The 17647-nt window shown below is 44.6% G+C and overlaps 1 protein-coding gene across 1 annotated transcript in view; it reads right to left on the reverse strand.

Annotated features, from left to right (window-relative positions):
* Nucleotides 1-215: 215 nt before the first annotated feature.
* Nucleotides 216-17647, reverse strand: part of Thegl (theg spermatid protein like) — a 40120-nt gene continuing 22688 nt past the window's right edge. Inside the window, 6 exon segments of the mRNA XM_038319331.1 lie at nt 216-330; nt 643-818; nt 2456-2587; nt 7573-7678; nt 9118-9255; nt 15361-15489. Coding sequence (XP_038175259.1) covers nt 216-330; nt 643-818; nt 2456-2587; nt 7573-7678; nt 9118-9255; nt 15361-15489 — 796 coding nt within the window.

A 17647-nucleotide genomic window follows, 5' to 3' on the forward strand; every position in this document is an offset into this window, starting at 1 on the left:
TTCCCCTTTATTGCAGGGCAGAGTCCCCTAACCTAGTAAAGACAAGAAAGATCAAAGACAGCGCCTATCTGATGTTCACGGTGGTGTTCCCTGGAACTCTTGTATTTGGGAGGATTGGTAAGATGTAAACACCGAGGCAGGGAATCAAGTCATCTGCTCTGCATTCCGGATATGGAACTCTGTAACTCGTGTTGACCTTGGGTGGATTGTTACCGTTAGCGCACAATGGGTTCAGCCAGCTCCTTGACCCTGGGAGAACACTGTGCTCTCAAAGCAGAAGGCTTGACTTTAAAGACGTCTGGGTCATAGTATACAACGTGCACTGAAGCCCTGGAATAGTAGGAAAAGAAACCAATGTGAACTAAGAAGAAGAGAGAAAAGAACTGGTATTTCCCAAGCACACCCCACTCCCACATTAAGCACTACAGTATTATTGTTTGGTTGGGATTTTGTCGTCTCCATTATACAGAGACGCCATTAGCACCATCTAGGGTCTGCATGCTGTCAGATTCCAAAAGTTTTGCTCTTCCACCCCCTAAAAAATTTGCCTTTTTGCTTGTTTTTTTAACTTTAGATCAACCTTCCCCCTTTTCTCCAGACCCCTAACCCTTCCTGCCCCATGTCAGCCTTAAATTGCCATACCTTGTGGGTGGGTTAGCTAGCTCCTGGACTCTGTTAGACACTTGCGAATGGGCAGCAGCATAAGAAACAGGCCATCGGGCATCTCGGACAGGGAGATAATCTTCATGAACAGGTTTAAACTTTGCTAGCTTTATGGTTCGGTCAGTAGCTTTGGCAAGCAGGGCAGCAGGGGCCACCTGTAGCAAAAACAGAGATCCAAATCTCCATCTCCGAGTTCCCCAGCCTCCCTGCCTCCTTCTCATTCCTCTCTCACAATACTGTGACTGTACTGCTCCCTGCTGATCTCCTTGCCTCGCCTCGAGGCCTGAGCAATCCAGCCTTCCCATGATGGCTACTGGAGAGCGAACGGCTCAGAGTGGCTCCCCTCCATCACCATCCCCACGTCACATCACTGTTGGGGACTGTGGACCCTCAGACCCTGAATTTTCTGTGACCCCTTGCCTGCAGGAGTAAACAACTTGTTTTCCTAAGCTTGCAGCTGCTCTGAGCACGAGACCCTCATGAGTTCATGATGGTAGGGGAGTGGTTTCTGGTGGGCTTTGCAGCTGAAAAATCCCAAGAGCTAGGACATGGCCATTAGTCAAGGAGAGCCCTATATAAGCTGCCCTGGAACACAATAAAAGCGGCATTCTTGTTTCAAGGATGACCCGTGTCTCTGTCTATGTGTGTGTGTGTGTGTGTGTGTGCGCGCGCGCGCGTGCGCGCGCGCACGCGCGGCGTTTCAATCTTCAGACCCTTGCCTGATTGTGAACCATCGCGTGGTAGACAGGCGGTACTCATCACAACACTCCACCAGTCAAGGACTTCCTAATGCTAAAGGACACACCACCCTCAGGTGCTAGGCCCTCAGCCGGGTACCCTTATTTTGCTGACAGTAGAGTAGGCTCCTTCCTGTACCTACAGAGGTCCCATAAACTCCGACTGCCACCCCTCTTCTCTAACCTCATCTTCCCTCTCCTCATCAAGGACACTGTGACTCTCGGCAGTCACACAAGGCCTCCATTCTGGCTCTTTCTGCCTCAGGACCTCTTAATAGTTCTACTTGAGACTACATCTTTCCTCATTCTTGGCTGAGATACACTTTCCTCAATTGTCTCTAGATCAGACCCTCAAGGAGGGCTTCCTGACCTGCAGCCCGCCCTTTCTAATGTGCCTTCTCTACGGCGTTTGTTTAATCGTGCTGTCTCTCTGTTTGAGACAGCCTTACAAGCCCTGGTGCCTAGCTCATGTGATTCAACTCAACTCTGCCTCAAGTCTGAGATCCTCCTGCCTCCGGCTCCTGAGCACTGAGAGAACATGTTTGTGTGCACCTGGCTCGTTTAATCTTCCTCATAGTATGTATCTACAGTATAAACTCATTTGCCTTCCTATCATCTGCTTTTTCCATTACGATATTTCCAATCTACCTAGGAAGATTGTTTGTCAGAAACTAATCCAAGCTCTAGTACATACCTAATTAGGCGCCAAATGAGTATATGGCGCCTAACTAGTCTCTTCTTGTCTTGCTCTGAAAGGCACGTCTTCCAACGGTCTCTTCACTGTTACTTTACTGGTGAATAAGGATGGTGCCTAGCAGCCAGTCCTCACTGTGGGGAGTTCATGGGAAAGAGCAGACTCACACCCAGCCCACTAACTCCATGTTCTTTGCCCTTGACTCTTGTGCCTTTCTCCTTATCATATCCCTCAGCCTCCCTTTCTGCTACAGATGGCTTTCAAGATGGTCTGTTCTGATGATTCCTATCTCTTGTTGAGGCAAAATAACATCTTAGAGGCAATCGGAAAGACAGCCGATGAGTGAGGTGGGGTGGCTTACGGGACGAATAGGCAATTCACTCTTTTCTCTTTCGTAACATAAGCCTTCTATCTTGATCCTCGGGTGGGCGAGGTCTACAATCCTCGGACTTGCAATAGCACTCAGGGTAGAGAAGGAAATCTTGGTTTCAATCTAGGAGGGGAAAAAAGGAAGCAGTATGTAAGTGCCTGTCCTGCTCAGTGTTATAAAATAGGGTCTGAGCTCAGAGCCACTAGGCTTCTCAGCAGCTCAGCAGAAAGGACGGAATCGCGGTCATCCCTGACAGGATCGGTTTCTATCTCACTTAAACTGGAGTGTACGCGTTCCAAGCCAGCTTTCCACAGATTCAAGTTTTACATGACAGATGTGGGAGAGACAGTCAACGACACTACATATGAACTCAGAAATAAGCAGCAATGCTGAGCTGTGAGCGAAGAGAGTCAGCCCAGGTCTAGTGAGATGGCTCAGGTAAAGTGTTTGCCATGCGAGCCTGAAAACATGTGTTCGGTACCCAGAACCCACATCAAGGTAGGAGGAGAGAACAGGCTCCACGGGGTTGTCCTCTCACCTCCACACATGTACCACGGCATGGTTGCCTGTGCATAGGCGCGCGCGCACACACACATACACACACACACACACGAAAAAACAAATGTGATGAAAAAATTTAAAGCAAAGTACAAAGTCAGCCAAGAGAAGGTATGACTCTGTCATAAAAGAACATCCAAAAGAGAAAACTTTGAACCCTTTCAGAAATGAAGCTCTCAGCATCACAAATCACCATAGTAAAGGACATTTACCTAAGTGGCTCTCTTCTAATTGGAACAAGTAAGAAAAGCAGTGAAAGCCAGAAGAAAGCAGAAACATGCACCTCTGCCAGGTAGCTAGTTAGATCTTAGCAGGCTTGGAGGACTTTGGGGCAGGACCCCTCGTCGACAGACTGTAAAAAAAAGGACTGAAAGGGTGGCATTTCATTTAGGGGTCGGAGGAATCGGGCCTGAGTCATATTTCTGTGCCTAAAGAGACATATGTCCTGAACTGTCCAAAAGGCTGTTAACAACTCTCTAAACCTGAATCCGGGAGCCATAAGCCTCATGGGAGAACCACCTAGCAAGGGTCTCTCTGATAATGAGTGAAGGCAGAATATTACTGCCTCTTGGGAGAGTCAAGTGACATAGGCCTTCCTGTCACTTAGACAGGACAATGCCTCTCAGAAAAAAAGCTGCTTGTTCTAAAGACGAGAAAACCGTATAAAACCTGTGTAAAATGCGGAAGAGACAACGGTCTCTGTGGCCATCGTCTACTCTTACCATTGAAAGTGTAGTTTATTTTTTTTTTTAAGATTACTTTTTAGGGCTGGAGAGATGGCTCAGAGGTTAAGAGCATTGCCTGCTCTTCCAAAGGTCCTGAGTTCAATTCCCAGCAACCACATGGTGGCTCACAACCATCTGTAATGGGGTCTGGTGCCCTCTTCTGGCCTGCAGGCATATACACAGACAGAATATTGTATACATAATAAATAAATAAATTTTAAAAAGATTACTTTTTAGAATTACTAATTTATGCTTGTGAGTATTTTACCTGCATGTATATCTGTGTACCTCTGTGTGCCTGGTACACAAGGAGGCCGGAAGAGGGTGTCAGATCCTCTGGAATTGGAGTTACAGATGATTGTGAGTATCCACGTGGGCAATAAGAATTGAATAAGAGCCAGGATCCTCTACAAGAACAACTATTGAGCCATTTCTCCAGCTTCAAGAGTGTAGTTTATTTAAGAAACTCAACCTGTCTCCCATACTAAATCCTTGTGTTTTGTTTGAACTCTTAAGTCAGAGACCACAGGGACCAGGAAACTAAAGGATCCTGATATTGCTACCTCCAGATTGGGAAGTCATTTATCAGTATCTCAGTTGTGAATATTTGCTCAAATCGTGTTCTCTTGCACTTACGCTCTTTGTACTAGGGCTCCAGCCTCAGCACCCACGTGTGGCTCACGGCCTCTCATAACGCCAGTCTCAGCACCCACGTGCGGCTCATGGCCACTCGTAGCTCCAGTTCTATGATATCTGTTGTCTTCCTCCGTCCTCCGCTGGCATCAGTCATGCAAGCGGTGCACATATACACACAGGCAAAATACACGTGATATAAACTAAATCTAAAATTAAATTGAAAAGGGGTTTGAAAGAGGATGGACCAATCTATGCCAATACAATAAAACCTTAATTGCAGGCAAAATATAGTAAACTGTCTTCCAGTTGTGCTGTTAAGTGAAGACGACAATGGGCATCGCCAGTGACAGCATTTTATGTGTATTCAATAATTTCTTCCTTGCCTGGGTTGTTGTTTCCATTCCTATTTCACTGAAAGAAGCACCAAAGTGTTGGAGGTTCAATAGTGTAAGTTTATGTAACTGGGGAATGGCAACGCTGGGATTTAAACAGAGGACCGTGCGTGTCTCGACACCATGAAGAGCTAATTAAGCATTTAACGCACTTCTTATGAATAAAGTTTTGTCCGCTACAGCGCTCTAGGTGAATTGAAGGGATATGCCAACCACTGCTTTTAATTAAGCCGTTCAATCAAAAGGGGATACAACAATCAGTCAACTCTATAAAGAAACGCAACAAAGAATAGCAAAGCACAATAGAGTCTAAGTTGTATGTGGACATCGAGAATGCCTGCAACAATTATATAGTACGAGCTGGGCCATTCTGGGCTGCAGAATAAAGCCCTTGTCTCAAAAAAAAAAAAAAAACAACCAAATCATAACATACATTCACAAAAACACCTGCACATGAGTGTTCATAGTAAATTTATCTGTGGTCATCCTCATAGAAATATCTCAAATGGGGTTGGAGAGATGACTCAGCAGTTAAGAGAACTAGCTGCTCTTCCAGAGGACCCAGGTTCAATTCCCAGCATCCAGATGGCAGTTTACAACTGTCTATAACTCCTGTACATTAACAGCCAAGTCTAGCCTGGCAACCCCAGCCTAGGCACTTCACAACGGTACAATTATAGATTGACTGTTTGTGACCCTTCATATATTAAAGCATGAATCTCAAGTGTATCAGATGTGGTCATCTGCTAGAGTTGGATATAAAATAGTTCCCCACAGATTCAAGTGTGTTTGAATAGTTGGCCCCCAGCTCTTGGTTTGTAGTTTTCGTGCTGGGGTCTCACTGGAGGAAGCAGGAAGCTCCAGACAAGCTGACAGATTATGATCTGGCCCTGGTTCCAGCCTGAGTTCCTGCTCTGATTTACCACACTCAAGGATTTTATAAGCCAGAAATTCTGAGAAGAAGAAAGGGATGGCTCTGCTCCATGTCAAGACTTAACTGGGAAATCTGTGCTTACCTGGGTGTCAGTTATGGTCAGCTAAAATCATCTGGAGGCTCCTTCATAGCCTAATCAGTACAAGTCGCTATAGGCTTCCACAGCCATGAGCCCCCGTGCTTTCCCCATAATGATGGACTGTAACACCTCAAACCATGAGCCAAAATGGATCCCTTTTCTCCCAAGATGCCTCTTGTTAGGTATTTGGGTTCAGAGAAGAGGAAAATAACTCTCACCTGGAACATTATCTGTAATCAAGAAATCACCTTCAACAAGAACAGAATCTATTGAGGTCTTCATCTTGGGTTTCCCAGCTTCTAAGAATACCTATATGTCTTTTGAAGCCACCCAGCCTATAGCGACTTGTACTGATTAGGCTATGAAGGAGCCTCCAGATGAGTTTAGCTGACCATAACTGACACCCAGGTAAGCACAGATTTCCCAGTTAAGCCTTGACATGGAACAGAGCCATCCCTTTTTTTCTTCTCAGAATTTCTGGCTTATAAAATCCTTGAGTGTGGTAAAGTGATTGTTACTTCTCCCCATTCGGTCTGTGGGTTGGCATGATGCAACAATCAGACCAGAGCTCTAAGATTCTCTATAATGGTTCTAATGCTGGTTTTAGAATTTGCTTTGGTGGCATTTAGACTCACAGGCATTAAGGGGTACATTGTTGGTGGCAGCTTAAAAAAAATCAACAACTGGTAGCCCATGGCATGAAATGGCAAAACAAATCAAAGCTCTGGCTGAACGACAGTCAATGTCAAGAACACATCAGTGAAATAAGGCGGAACAATGGAGTGGGCTGTTGCTGGTACGGATGCTAGACAACTCGAAGGAAAACAAAACAACCTTAGGCCATTAAATTTCCAGCATAGAATCCAGATAAAGGACCAGAAATGACTTCCATCAAGAGAAACCTTTATCCTCTGTTGTCACAGGGATGAATAGTCTGAAAACCAAAATCTAATTCAGCGGGTGGGTGGGTTACAATACAAATTGAATTTTCAAATTTGTTCAATCACTGATGTTATTAAAGTGGGGCAATGGTCAAGAAATAGTGGGGCCTGGAGCACTGGAATGGTGATGTATGGGCGAATTCCAATAAAACAGGGGGCCCTAAACCCTACATTTCCAATAAAACAGGGTACTCTAAACCCTACATACTGCTCTCCTTACCAGCCCTTCCACCTCAAAAGGGACTAGACCCCACACCCAGGATACCTTCTGAGGAACTTCCCACGAATTCCTATGACCGCTCCACTGTGGACCAGCCTGCCATAGACTTCATCTGATTCCGAAATTACTCAAGGGCTAATATGTGTAATAAATCCCTTGTTCTATATCACACATGTTTCTATGATCTACTCCCGGCAGGTTAGGCAAAATAGATTTTGTAAGAGGGAAAGCTCCACAAGGAAAAGCAGTAAAGGAGTTGTGGTTTGAAAGTGTGAAATGTCTCCCATAGTGCCGTGTGTGTGAACGCTTGATCTCCATCCTGCAGCCTTTGCTATTTTAGAGGGTTGGATAACCTTTGGAAAGTGGCGCCTGTAGCCTGGCCACACTTTCTGCCAGCCTTCTGTTTCCTGTTCCGTCAATATGTGAGGAGATAAGGAGTCCCACCTAGCTACTCCTGCCACCAAGAAGCCCCCATTGCCATGCCTTCCCCTCCACGATGGACGGTTTGCTTCAAACTGCGAGCCCCAGCAAACCCTTCTCCCCCAAGCTGCTTCTGGTCATGTTCTTCGCCACACAGGAAGTAACCTGCTCGGAGAGTGTTGTGCGATACAGTGACCACTTACGCTTTTCGGAGGAACGTAGTTGGGATCTGTGCCTTTGGCTATGGAGAGCTGCAGAATCCTGGGAGACGGATCAGCGAAACGGAGAACCTCTGGTGGTAAGTCATCTCTGAGGGGGCGATATGCAAACGGAAACAAAATACGACTTTGGACTGAAGAACAAACAGTTCACAGCTACAACCAACTGTAGCTATCTATGCACACACTCTGAAAGCAGGAACATCATCTTTTCTCACGCGCATGGGAGTTCTTTTTGACAGATTGCTGTTTCCCATTGGTCCACAGTAGGGGATACATTTAATGTGTCATGGTGTATGTAAACATGCTTGTATATACGAAACAAAATTCTCAATACACCGTGCTTCTATGCCATACAGTCTGATCTAATTCTTTGAAAGTTTGATTTAACTAGAAAAAAAAAACCACCCTAGAACTACATGTTCCATTGGATGGGTTCTGACCTATAGTCTTAAAAAATCTCACTTCCTAGCTGGGCTGTGGTGGCGCACACCTTTAATCCCAGCACCTGGGAGGCAGAGGCAGGCAGATCTTTGTGAATTTGAGGCCAGCCTAATCTACAAGAGCTCAGTCATCACGTAGGACACCCGTGGGCCATTTTCTTTTGTAGTGCAGTGTGAAGTAACCTTGTCTTAACTCTCAGTCACTTGGCCAGTTATTATGAGCTGTATACCATATACTTCTCTCTGATCAAAAATCTAAAACCAGCCAATCAACAAATGTACAAACTTAGCATGGAAAAAGGCTTTCTCGGCGATGCAATGACTTTCTAAGAGTGGAGAGCTATAGGTTTTGTTATTACTAAGGTACAACTAACATACCTAAAACTTACCCTTCCAAAGTATACAACTAAGTGGTTTCTAAAATATTCACAAAATGTTCAGCCATCAGCATTAATTTGAGAGTATTTTCATCAACCCAAAAAGCAAAATTCCTATGGTTATACAAAGGTCCCAGAAATATCTAAAATGATCAGAGTTCAAAGGTACTTTATGATTTCAAAAGCCACTAAAAAGCTGTGATAATCGTGATTGTGCATTATTGCATGAAGACAAACATTTACTATATGGAATAAGACTGGCAATCCAGAAATAAAAGTTCGTGCTTATAGTCAGTTGGTTTTTGACAAGGTTGCGAGTTGTTGCATGTACATTTGGATCTGATTTGCTAGCATTCTGGTGTGGACACACTTATACATGAATGCATATGTTTGCAGGAGAGAGTAGTTGGTAACTTTTACATTTTATAATGGATTTTTCTGGGTGCTGTAGACTGCGAGCAGGAACCGTCATACCAGGCTGAGAGATTCCTTTTATTGCCTGATAGTGAGGTGGTTTACTGTGAATTTCTGCCCCAGCATTCCCAGTCAGATAGAACAGTTGATGCTGAGTACCTGCTGCAGACATTCCACAGTTTTATCCAATGTGTTTAGACGTAAACAGTCTTTTGGCTCAGACTGAAACTGGAGCTACAGTGAGTGACACCCCAGTCAGCTAGATCGGGATGTCTGGAGAGTTTAAGATACTCTACCTATTGAGCAGACACTGCATTTTGAATCTGTTGGGTTTTGCCAGGTTCTGGATCCGTTTAGAAGGCCGGGTAAACAGCGCAGGAGGTGGGATCTCCCAAATTACAGACTCTCTGCCGCAGCTGTAGTAATACTGAGCCCTGCCAGTGGCAGAAGAGAAAAGAAATCAGTGGCATATGAATTCACATCATTGCTGTCTTCTCAGGCATTGACTGCCAGGCCCGGGAAGCAGGCAGAAAGCTCTGTGTGTGCTCCTGGGCTATCTTCCACACTGGGGGATGTGAGTTGTCTTAGAAACGGCTACAGCTTAAGTGTTCAGCTCATTTCTATTATCTTATTCTAAAACAGGTAGTTTTCCTTACTAAACAGAGTATATTTTCCACACAGATGAAAAGATACACTATTGAGAGGAGATGGTTATCTGTTTTTAAGGCCAAATTCTTCTAGGAGTAATGTTGCACACCTGTAATCCTGTGCTCAGGAGGCTGAGGCAGGAGGATTCGATTTGAGACCAGTCTGGGCAAGATACGCACACAAACACCCCATCTCAAAAAAAGAAGGGAAAAGGAAGGAAGGAGGGCAGGAGGGAGGAAAGGCAGGCAGGCAGGTTTGCTGGCTGGCGAGTATCCTGGCCCCACGGCCTTGACTCAGCTCTGCAGTGGTGATGTCCACATGGTATGGAGCAAGGCCGAGATGGCTGTCAGTGGACCTGAATGTAATCCCTTACCTAAGATGGACATCCTGGTATCTCAGTCACACTGCCCACTTTTCAGAGCCTTCAGAGAACAGAATGCAGACTGTGGGGCTGTACCACATGCTAACTGAAACAATGAAATATGATGAACTTATTACCCCTCTTGTTCCTGAAGGGTGAGATTTCGATGACCCTGAAGAGAAGATGCAGATGGGAGAAGGAGTGGGCTCTACCCACCAAGAAAGAGTTTGCCAAGATGAAGCAAGCACCGGAAGCTGTGGATCTCACTGTTTTTGAGAAGACCGTATGATCTCGTGAAACCTTTCCTCAGCGCCTTTCTTCCCACCCCGTTCTCAGTGAAACTGTTACTCTTATAGTTTTCTGGAGCCACACAGTGGGTGGGCAAACACCAAAGATGCGCGGCAGTGATACCCAGGGCTGGTGAAGTTCCCCATCTGGAGTGAGGGGGGTGGTGGCCTTTTGAGTGAGAGAAGAGCTTCCTTATCTTTCACAACAGTCCTGAGCTGAAGTGGACAGAAGGGCTTGATTTCACTGAAATGTTGCTGATGACTGTACCCACACTGCAGCCTGCCTGCATGGCTCGGCATGCAAACAACACACTCACATGGCTCAGCATGCAAACAACACACTTGCGTGGCTCAACATGCGAACAACACACTCGCATGGCTCGGCATACGAACAACACACAACCCCTATGCTTGAGGCGCAAGGAACATTACAGAAGAGTGGGGGGAAAGACTGTAAAAGTCAGAGGATTGGGATGTCTGCTGTATATGACAGGAAAGCTGTGTGCATGAAATCGCAAAAATACAGTCACCTAAACAAAAGCTGCACGAGGACACCTTTTGACATGCCAGTATGTATGGGGAAATCACAAGACAATGGCCCTCAACGAAGAGCTACAGGACATTAATATTGCGTGAGTTTGGAAGAGCAAGTGTGATTTTAAGGGTTTTAGTAGACATATGTACATTTAAGTTCAAATATTTTTAAGAGTATTTATTTATTTATCTTTTTGCTTTGTGCTTTTTGAAACAGGGTCTCATTACATAGCCCAGAGTAGCCTGGAACTTACTATCTAAACCAGGCTGGCTTTAAACTCATGGAGACCTGCCTATCTTTGCTTCCTAATGCCCGGATTAAAGGCATCTGCCACCACACCTGGTTTATACTAGATAATTTAACGGTGCACAAATATGGCAACTTGGGGAGAGAGTACATTAATGGCTCAAGTTTGGGGGAACTTTAAATAGCTAAAATCAGACCGAGATTCTGCCAGAAAGAACCCATCTACAAAACCTAAACACTAGCTGCGGCATGGTGGCACATGCCTTTAGTCCAGCGCTGGGTTGGGGGAATAAAGGGCAGAGGCAGATAGATCTCTGAGTTTGAGACAAACCTGGTCTACAGAGCTAGTGCCAGGACAGCCAGAGCTACACAGAGAGACTGTATAAAAAAAAGCAGTGAAGATAACAAAACCATAAAAGTAACAATTTATTTTGTTTTAATAAATGACAAAATATAAATATATGTGAATGTATGCATATTTTTTGGGTTTTTTGAGACAGGATTTCTCTGTAGTTTTGGAGCCTGTCCTGGAACTTGCTCTTGTAGACCAGGCTGGTCTCGAACTCATAGAGATCTGCCTGCCTCTGCCTCCCAAGTGCTGGGATTAAAGGTGTGCGCCACCACCGCCCAGCTTCATAAGTTATTTTTTTAAATACAGTCTTACAATGCAGTCCAGGCTGGGCCTCAAACTCTGGATCCTCTTGCCTCTGCCTCCTGAGTCCTGGGATTACAGGAGTGAACCATCACACCAAGTAATCTTATTTTTTCTGGAAGATATTTTAGGGGGTCTTTTAAGGGGGTCTGAGGTCAGAAAAGATTAAGCTTTCCTTTTCTTCCCTTTCAAGCCACCCTGGGTAAATATATTCTGTTCCTCTTGGGTCTGCAGAAGGGCAAGGGGTTTCCTGTTATTCTACCTGGAACGTGTCTCTAAGTAAGCAGTAAACACTCTAAACACAGTCAGTATGTCTTACCTGGCTCTGTCCCTTCGACACCTTCTCAGTATGTTTGCAGAATTATACTTAGTCATATTGTTAAGCAAGCGTGATGGGAAAATGCCAGCAAACACGAGCTCATTCACACGCTGCTGGGAGAGACGGTGAAATTCACGATGTGTACCTGGCACCGTCTTGTTCAGACAAATGAGGTAATTTCCTTTAAGGATTTTGAAAAACCGTCTAAAAGAAACTTTAAAAAGCAAACAAGTACATCAATGAGCAGAGCCTACCTAGATGTCATTCTGAAACAAAAGTCCAATTCAATCAACATAGATGAGGAAGGAGCCCTACGGTGCTGGAGGGTTTGGCGTGGGAACCCCGACCTGGGAAGCCAGTGAGCCTGAGATAAGGAGAGAAAGATAAAAATTTGGGAGGAAACAAATCCGTAGGACGGGATGTGTTTAGGGAAGCACACGGAGGAGGACACCACAAAGGCTGATGAGAGGGCCTGGCACGGCAGACTGGATAGAAACATGGACAGAAAAGATCCAAGCCTCCCTGAGAACAGAGAGCAAGGGCACGGCCAGTTCTCCGCGGGAATCCAAACTCATTTCTCAGAGCCCTTGAACTTCTAAGATGTCTCCCATGAAGAGTTTGGATGTATGTTTGCCCGGGAAGACCGTTTCTCCTGCTCAGCACTGCTTGCTTGCTTGTAGCTCTTTGTGCAGGTTTGAGACCTCATGTCCCCCCCCCCATCCCCATTCACTTTAGTGTGTCTGCTGTTGTGTCCTTGAGAGGTCAAGACTTTGAAACAGAGCAAGAAGGGATGTATGGGGGGGGGGGTTGGGGGAGGAAAGAAAAAGGGGAATGATGTAATTATATTATAATCTCAAAAAGATAAAAGAAGTGGGTTTTCTTCATTGAAGGCCCTGTCTTGAAATATTAAGGGCTTCTGTAAGAATTCCTGAAAAACAGCTTGAAAAGATGTTTTCTTAACTATAAAGAGATTGATAGAACCGTTGCTTAAAATGTGCAAGGACCTGGGTTTAATCCCCAGCACCAGGGGAGGAAAAAAACCAAAGAAAACAAAGAAACAGAACCCCAAAACTTTAAAGTTTTTTGTTGTTGTTTATGTGTATGTCTTTCCCTCATGCATGTATGTGCGCCATCCATATGCCTGGTGCCCACAGAGGTCAGAAGGAGGTGTAGGGTACCCTGGAACTTGAGTGTAGGATGGTTGTGAGTTACTGTGTGGGCGCTGGGAACTGAACCCAGGTCCTCTGCCAGAACAGCAAATGCTCTTAAGCACTGGACCATCTCTCTGGTCCTAAAGAAGAAAACCCTCTAAGGATAAAGTAAGATGCATTTGTTGTACAAGCATGATGGCCCGAGTTTGGATCCTGCACCCACACAAGAAGGCAGAAATGGGCATCCACCCCGCCTATTATCCCAGTGTAGGGCAGACAGGACCACCCCCGGGGCCCACTGGCCACCAGCCTAGTCCAGGCTCAGTAACAGAGCCAGTTTCAAAGTAATAGTGGCAAGGGATAGAACAGGACACCTAAGGTCCTCCTTTGGTCTCTGCACACACACACACACACACACACACACACACATACACACACACAGCATGTAAGCATTATACACACACACTCAATGTGAGCATAACACACATACACTTCATGTGAGCAAAATATACACACACTCAATGTGAGCATAACACACACATACACACACACACACACACACACTTACTTTAAAACTCCCTTAATTTTTTTTTTAAAAAAAAAAGCCCACATAGACCAAAGTATTAGGAAATAGAATACAAATCTTCAAGGCTGTTCTTAGAACTGATCTTGTTCAAAAAAAACTTGCCTATGGTATTGTTTGCAGTAAGTTTGGGGATGGAGAAATGGCTCCAAGTGGTTAAGAGCACTGCCTGCTCTTTCAAAGGTCCTGAGTTCAATCCAGCAACCACATGGTGGCTCACTACCATCTGTATTGAGATCTGGCGCCCTCTTGAGGAAGAGACCATCAGTCATTCTCATGAAACCCAATATAGAGAAGTTCAACAGAACCCATATATGGGCTGCCCATGCTTGCTTCAGCACTGTCAGGGCATAAATTTCATTCGTTTCAAATTGTAAAGAAAGAAACCACTATTAGGCCACTTTACTCTTGATCAAGGAGAGCAAACACTGAGGCAGGAAGTGCAATTGGTTTTTATTCTAAGGCGGTGGCTGTGTCTTTTCCTTATTGCCTGGGGTCTCTTTCAATTAGCTAGTCTGAAAAGAATTGATGCATTGGAAGTGGGTAGAGGGAAAGGAGTCACCTTGAGTAAATTTTTACTAGGTGGGAAGCAAGTGTGATTTTTTAAGGGTTTTAGTAGACATAAGTACGTTTAAGTGTAACTCTTCCAAGGTGGGAGAGACAAAAACATCTTAGTTCCATGACCTAAATACAAGTTTTATAGCATTTTATAGAGAATACTCATTCATGTTTGCTAATTCTTACATTATATACTGAGACTGGAAACCACAATAAGGCATTGTGGTAGCTTGAATGTAATCGACCCCCATAATCTCATAGGGAGTGGCACTATTAGAAGGTGTGGCCTCGTTGGAGTGGGTATGGCCTTGTTGTGGGAAGTGTGCTACCATGGGGGCAGGCTTTGAAGTTTTCTGTGCTCAGGATACTGCTCAGTGTCTCAGTCAACTTCCTGCTGCCTGCAAGATGTAGGATCTCATCTACTTCTCCAATACCATGTCTGCCTGTATGCCTTCATGCTCCCTGCCATGATGATAATGGACTGAACCTCTGAAACTGTTAGCAAGCCACCCCAATTAAATATTTTCTTTATAAGAGGTGCCTTGGTCATGGTGTCTCTTCACAGCCATAGAAACCCTAAATAAGATATAAGTTGGTATCAGGGACTGAAGTATTGTTGTGATAGATCTGACCATGTTTTTGTTTGCGGGAATTTGGACTTTGATACTTGGGTTAGGAAAGCAATGGAACACTTTAAATGCTGCTTAAAGGGCCATATTGGTAGGACAATGGAAAACAATAATGTTGATGTGATTTGATGAACTGTGGAGAGTGTTCTCAAGAGGTTATGGAGGAGAATTTTAATATCTTGCCTAGAGATTGTTCTTGTGACATTTTGGTCGAGAAAGTGGCTGCCTTTTGCTCTTGTCTGAAGAGTCTGCCTGAAGCTAAAGTGAAGAGTTTTTTGATGAATTCTGTTGGCAGAGCAAATCTCAAAACAGCCTAGTATAGACTCTGTCATAGTGTTATTAGTGGTAACTTTAATGAAAAATTATAATGAAAAGGAACAAGCTGAGTGGTGTCAAATTACAAAATATGAGTTTTGAGGAGAGAAAGAGCACCAGGAAGTTGAATGAAGCTAAGTTCCGTAAGCTTGGATTCCAGGTTCAACAGTTTACAGCTGACGAGAGAGCCGGGCTCTAAGCTCGTTTTCCTTGTGAAGTCCTGACGAAGCAACCTGACGTCGTGTCAGCACCAACCTGTTAGGGACGTAGTGTCGGGAGACCAGCTTGGGCTGAGCAAGGTCCTCAATTCTCTTGGTCAGCTGAGCCTTCAGAGCAGCATCAGAAACAGGGCGAATAGGATCTTGATTTCCCCAAAACAGCCTTCTGTTAATGAAGCAGAAAAGCAAAGCATCGCTTTAAATAAACTCCTGCTAATAAGCATCACAAAGGTGACACTCAACACCTATACGGATTAGTCTCCAAGAACTCGCTCTTCTTTATAATTGTGTATTACATCGTATTTATGTGTGCTGACACACATGCCGTGGTGTGAGTGTGAAAGTGAGGGCAATTGCAGGGATGGCTGTCTCCTTCCACCATGTGGGTTTCAGGGATCAGACTCAGGTCATCAGGCATGGTGACAAGTGTCTTCCCCTGTTGAGCCATCTCTGCATCCTTATCTCTCACAGGATTTTATGATTTTCAGACACCAGAGAGAAATGAGCTATGGACATTAAACTAGAAATAGAATAAAATTGCCGTGTCTACTCCATTTAAGAATAAATGGTAACCTTGGCCCAGCAAGATGGCTCAGCTGGTAAAAAAGGCACTTGCTACACAAGCCTGGCAACCTGAGTTCGCACCCCCATCCCACAGCAAAAGGAGAGAATTGATTCCCAAGGGTTGTCCTCTGACCTCCAACACACAGACACACACACACACACACACACACACACACACACGAGAGGGGGGACACTGTAGTAATAATAAAAATTAACAGTGACTTAAAATGAGCCTATTAGCGATAAGATAGTTCAGTTTTGCCATCATGAAGTTAGCAGTGTCATTTGTAGTAAGATGGCATAAAACAGACATGCCTGGTGTGAGAAATCCTTCTGCATATGTGTTGCTTTTATTGGTTAATGAATAAAGAAGCTTTCTTGGTCTGTGATAGGGTAGAGTAGAGCTAGGCAGGGAAAACTAAACTGAATGCTGGGAGAAAGAAGGCAGAGTAAAGAGACACCAGCCATGTAGCCTCCGCAGGGGACAGACAAGCCAGAACCTTGCCGGTAAGCCACAGCCATGTGGTGATACACAGATTATTAGTAATGAGTTAAATTAAGATGTAGAAACTAGCCAATAAGAAGCTAGAGCTAATAGGTGAAGCGGTGATTTAATTAATACAGTTTTCTGTGTGTTATTTTGAATCTGGGCAGCAGTTAACAAATAAGTGGCCTCCTACTACACAAGCCAAAGTCTACACAGTGCTCCCTTCTTGGGTGAACCCCTGTACCAGGTGGTCATAAAATAAAACAGTAACAGAATAATGTCACTCACAACCATTTGCAGAACATTTACTGTGTGCCAGGCACCATGACATCATGGCATTTAGTCCCAATAGCCCTATGAAACAGGTATGCCTGCTGTGCCAGGCTGAGAGAGAAAGGCAAAATCAGCACAGGACTCCCTGAGAATGTTCCAGAAAGAAGTGAAAGGTACAGACAGTTGGAATTAAAGCCCATAGCCTGCTGAGGGTGGAAAGGAGACTGGAAACAATCACTTCCGCACTCGGCAGGTTTGGGTCAGAGCAGAAGGAAGGGTATGTTGGGAGATGTAGGCAGTTAGATCAGGATTCCAAGATCATCCTGGGCTACACAGAGAATTTGAAGCCAAACTAGGACACTTGAAACCTAGCCTCAAAATAGTAAGAGAAAATCCAAGGGATGAAGGGTTTGGCAATTAGGCTGCAGATACCAGAATTCATAACAGGAAAAAATAAGCTGAATTTAATTGAAATCAAAGCATTTGCTCTGCAAAAGACAAACTCAGACTGGAAGCACTAATCCCCAGAAAACACAGCAAACACTCGAGAGGAACAGTTGGAAGAGAAGGAGTTCTGTTAAAACTCTAAAGGTCTAACGGGATACCTCAGCAAAGGAAATACGCAAAGAAAGCTGTAAAGCAAGTTCAGATCCTGCCATAGGGAACCACATTAACACGGTGAACTCCTCCTACATGCCTGTGAGAATGGCTAAAAGCAAAAACACCAACAGCACCAAAAGCTGACAGGGATGTGCAAGACAGCAGGAACCCTCATCCATGGTCCACATTCGGCGGAAGAGAGTCCTGTGGTCCCTTACAATGTGAAGTGTACACTTGCCAACTGGTTCAGCAACCAATCGAATCCCAGACACTTACCCAACTACAGCTGAAAGACACCAAAACCTATACATAAATGTTCATGATTGCCAAATATTAGCAACAACCCTTCATATAGGTGCTTGGCTAAACCGAGGTTTCCATATAATGGAATTTAGTGGGT

Source organism: Arvicola amphibius, chromosome 1 (genome assembly GCF_903992535.2).
Source record: "Arvicola amphibius chromosome 1, mArvAmp1.2, whole genome shotgun sequence".
Taxonomy (NCBI): domain Eukaryota; kingdom Metazoa; phylum Chordata; class Mammalia; order Rodentia; family Cricetidae; genus Arvicola; species Arvicola amphibius.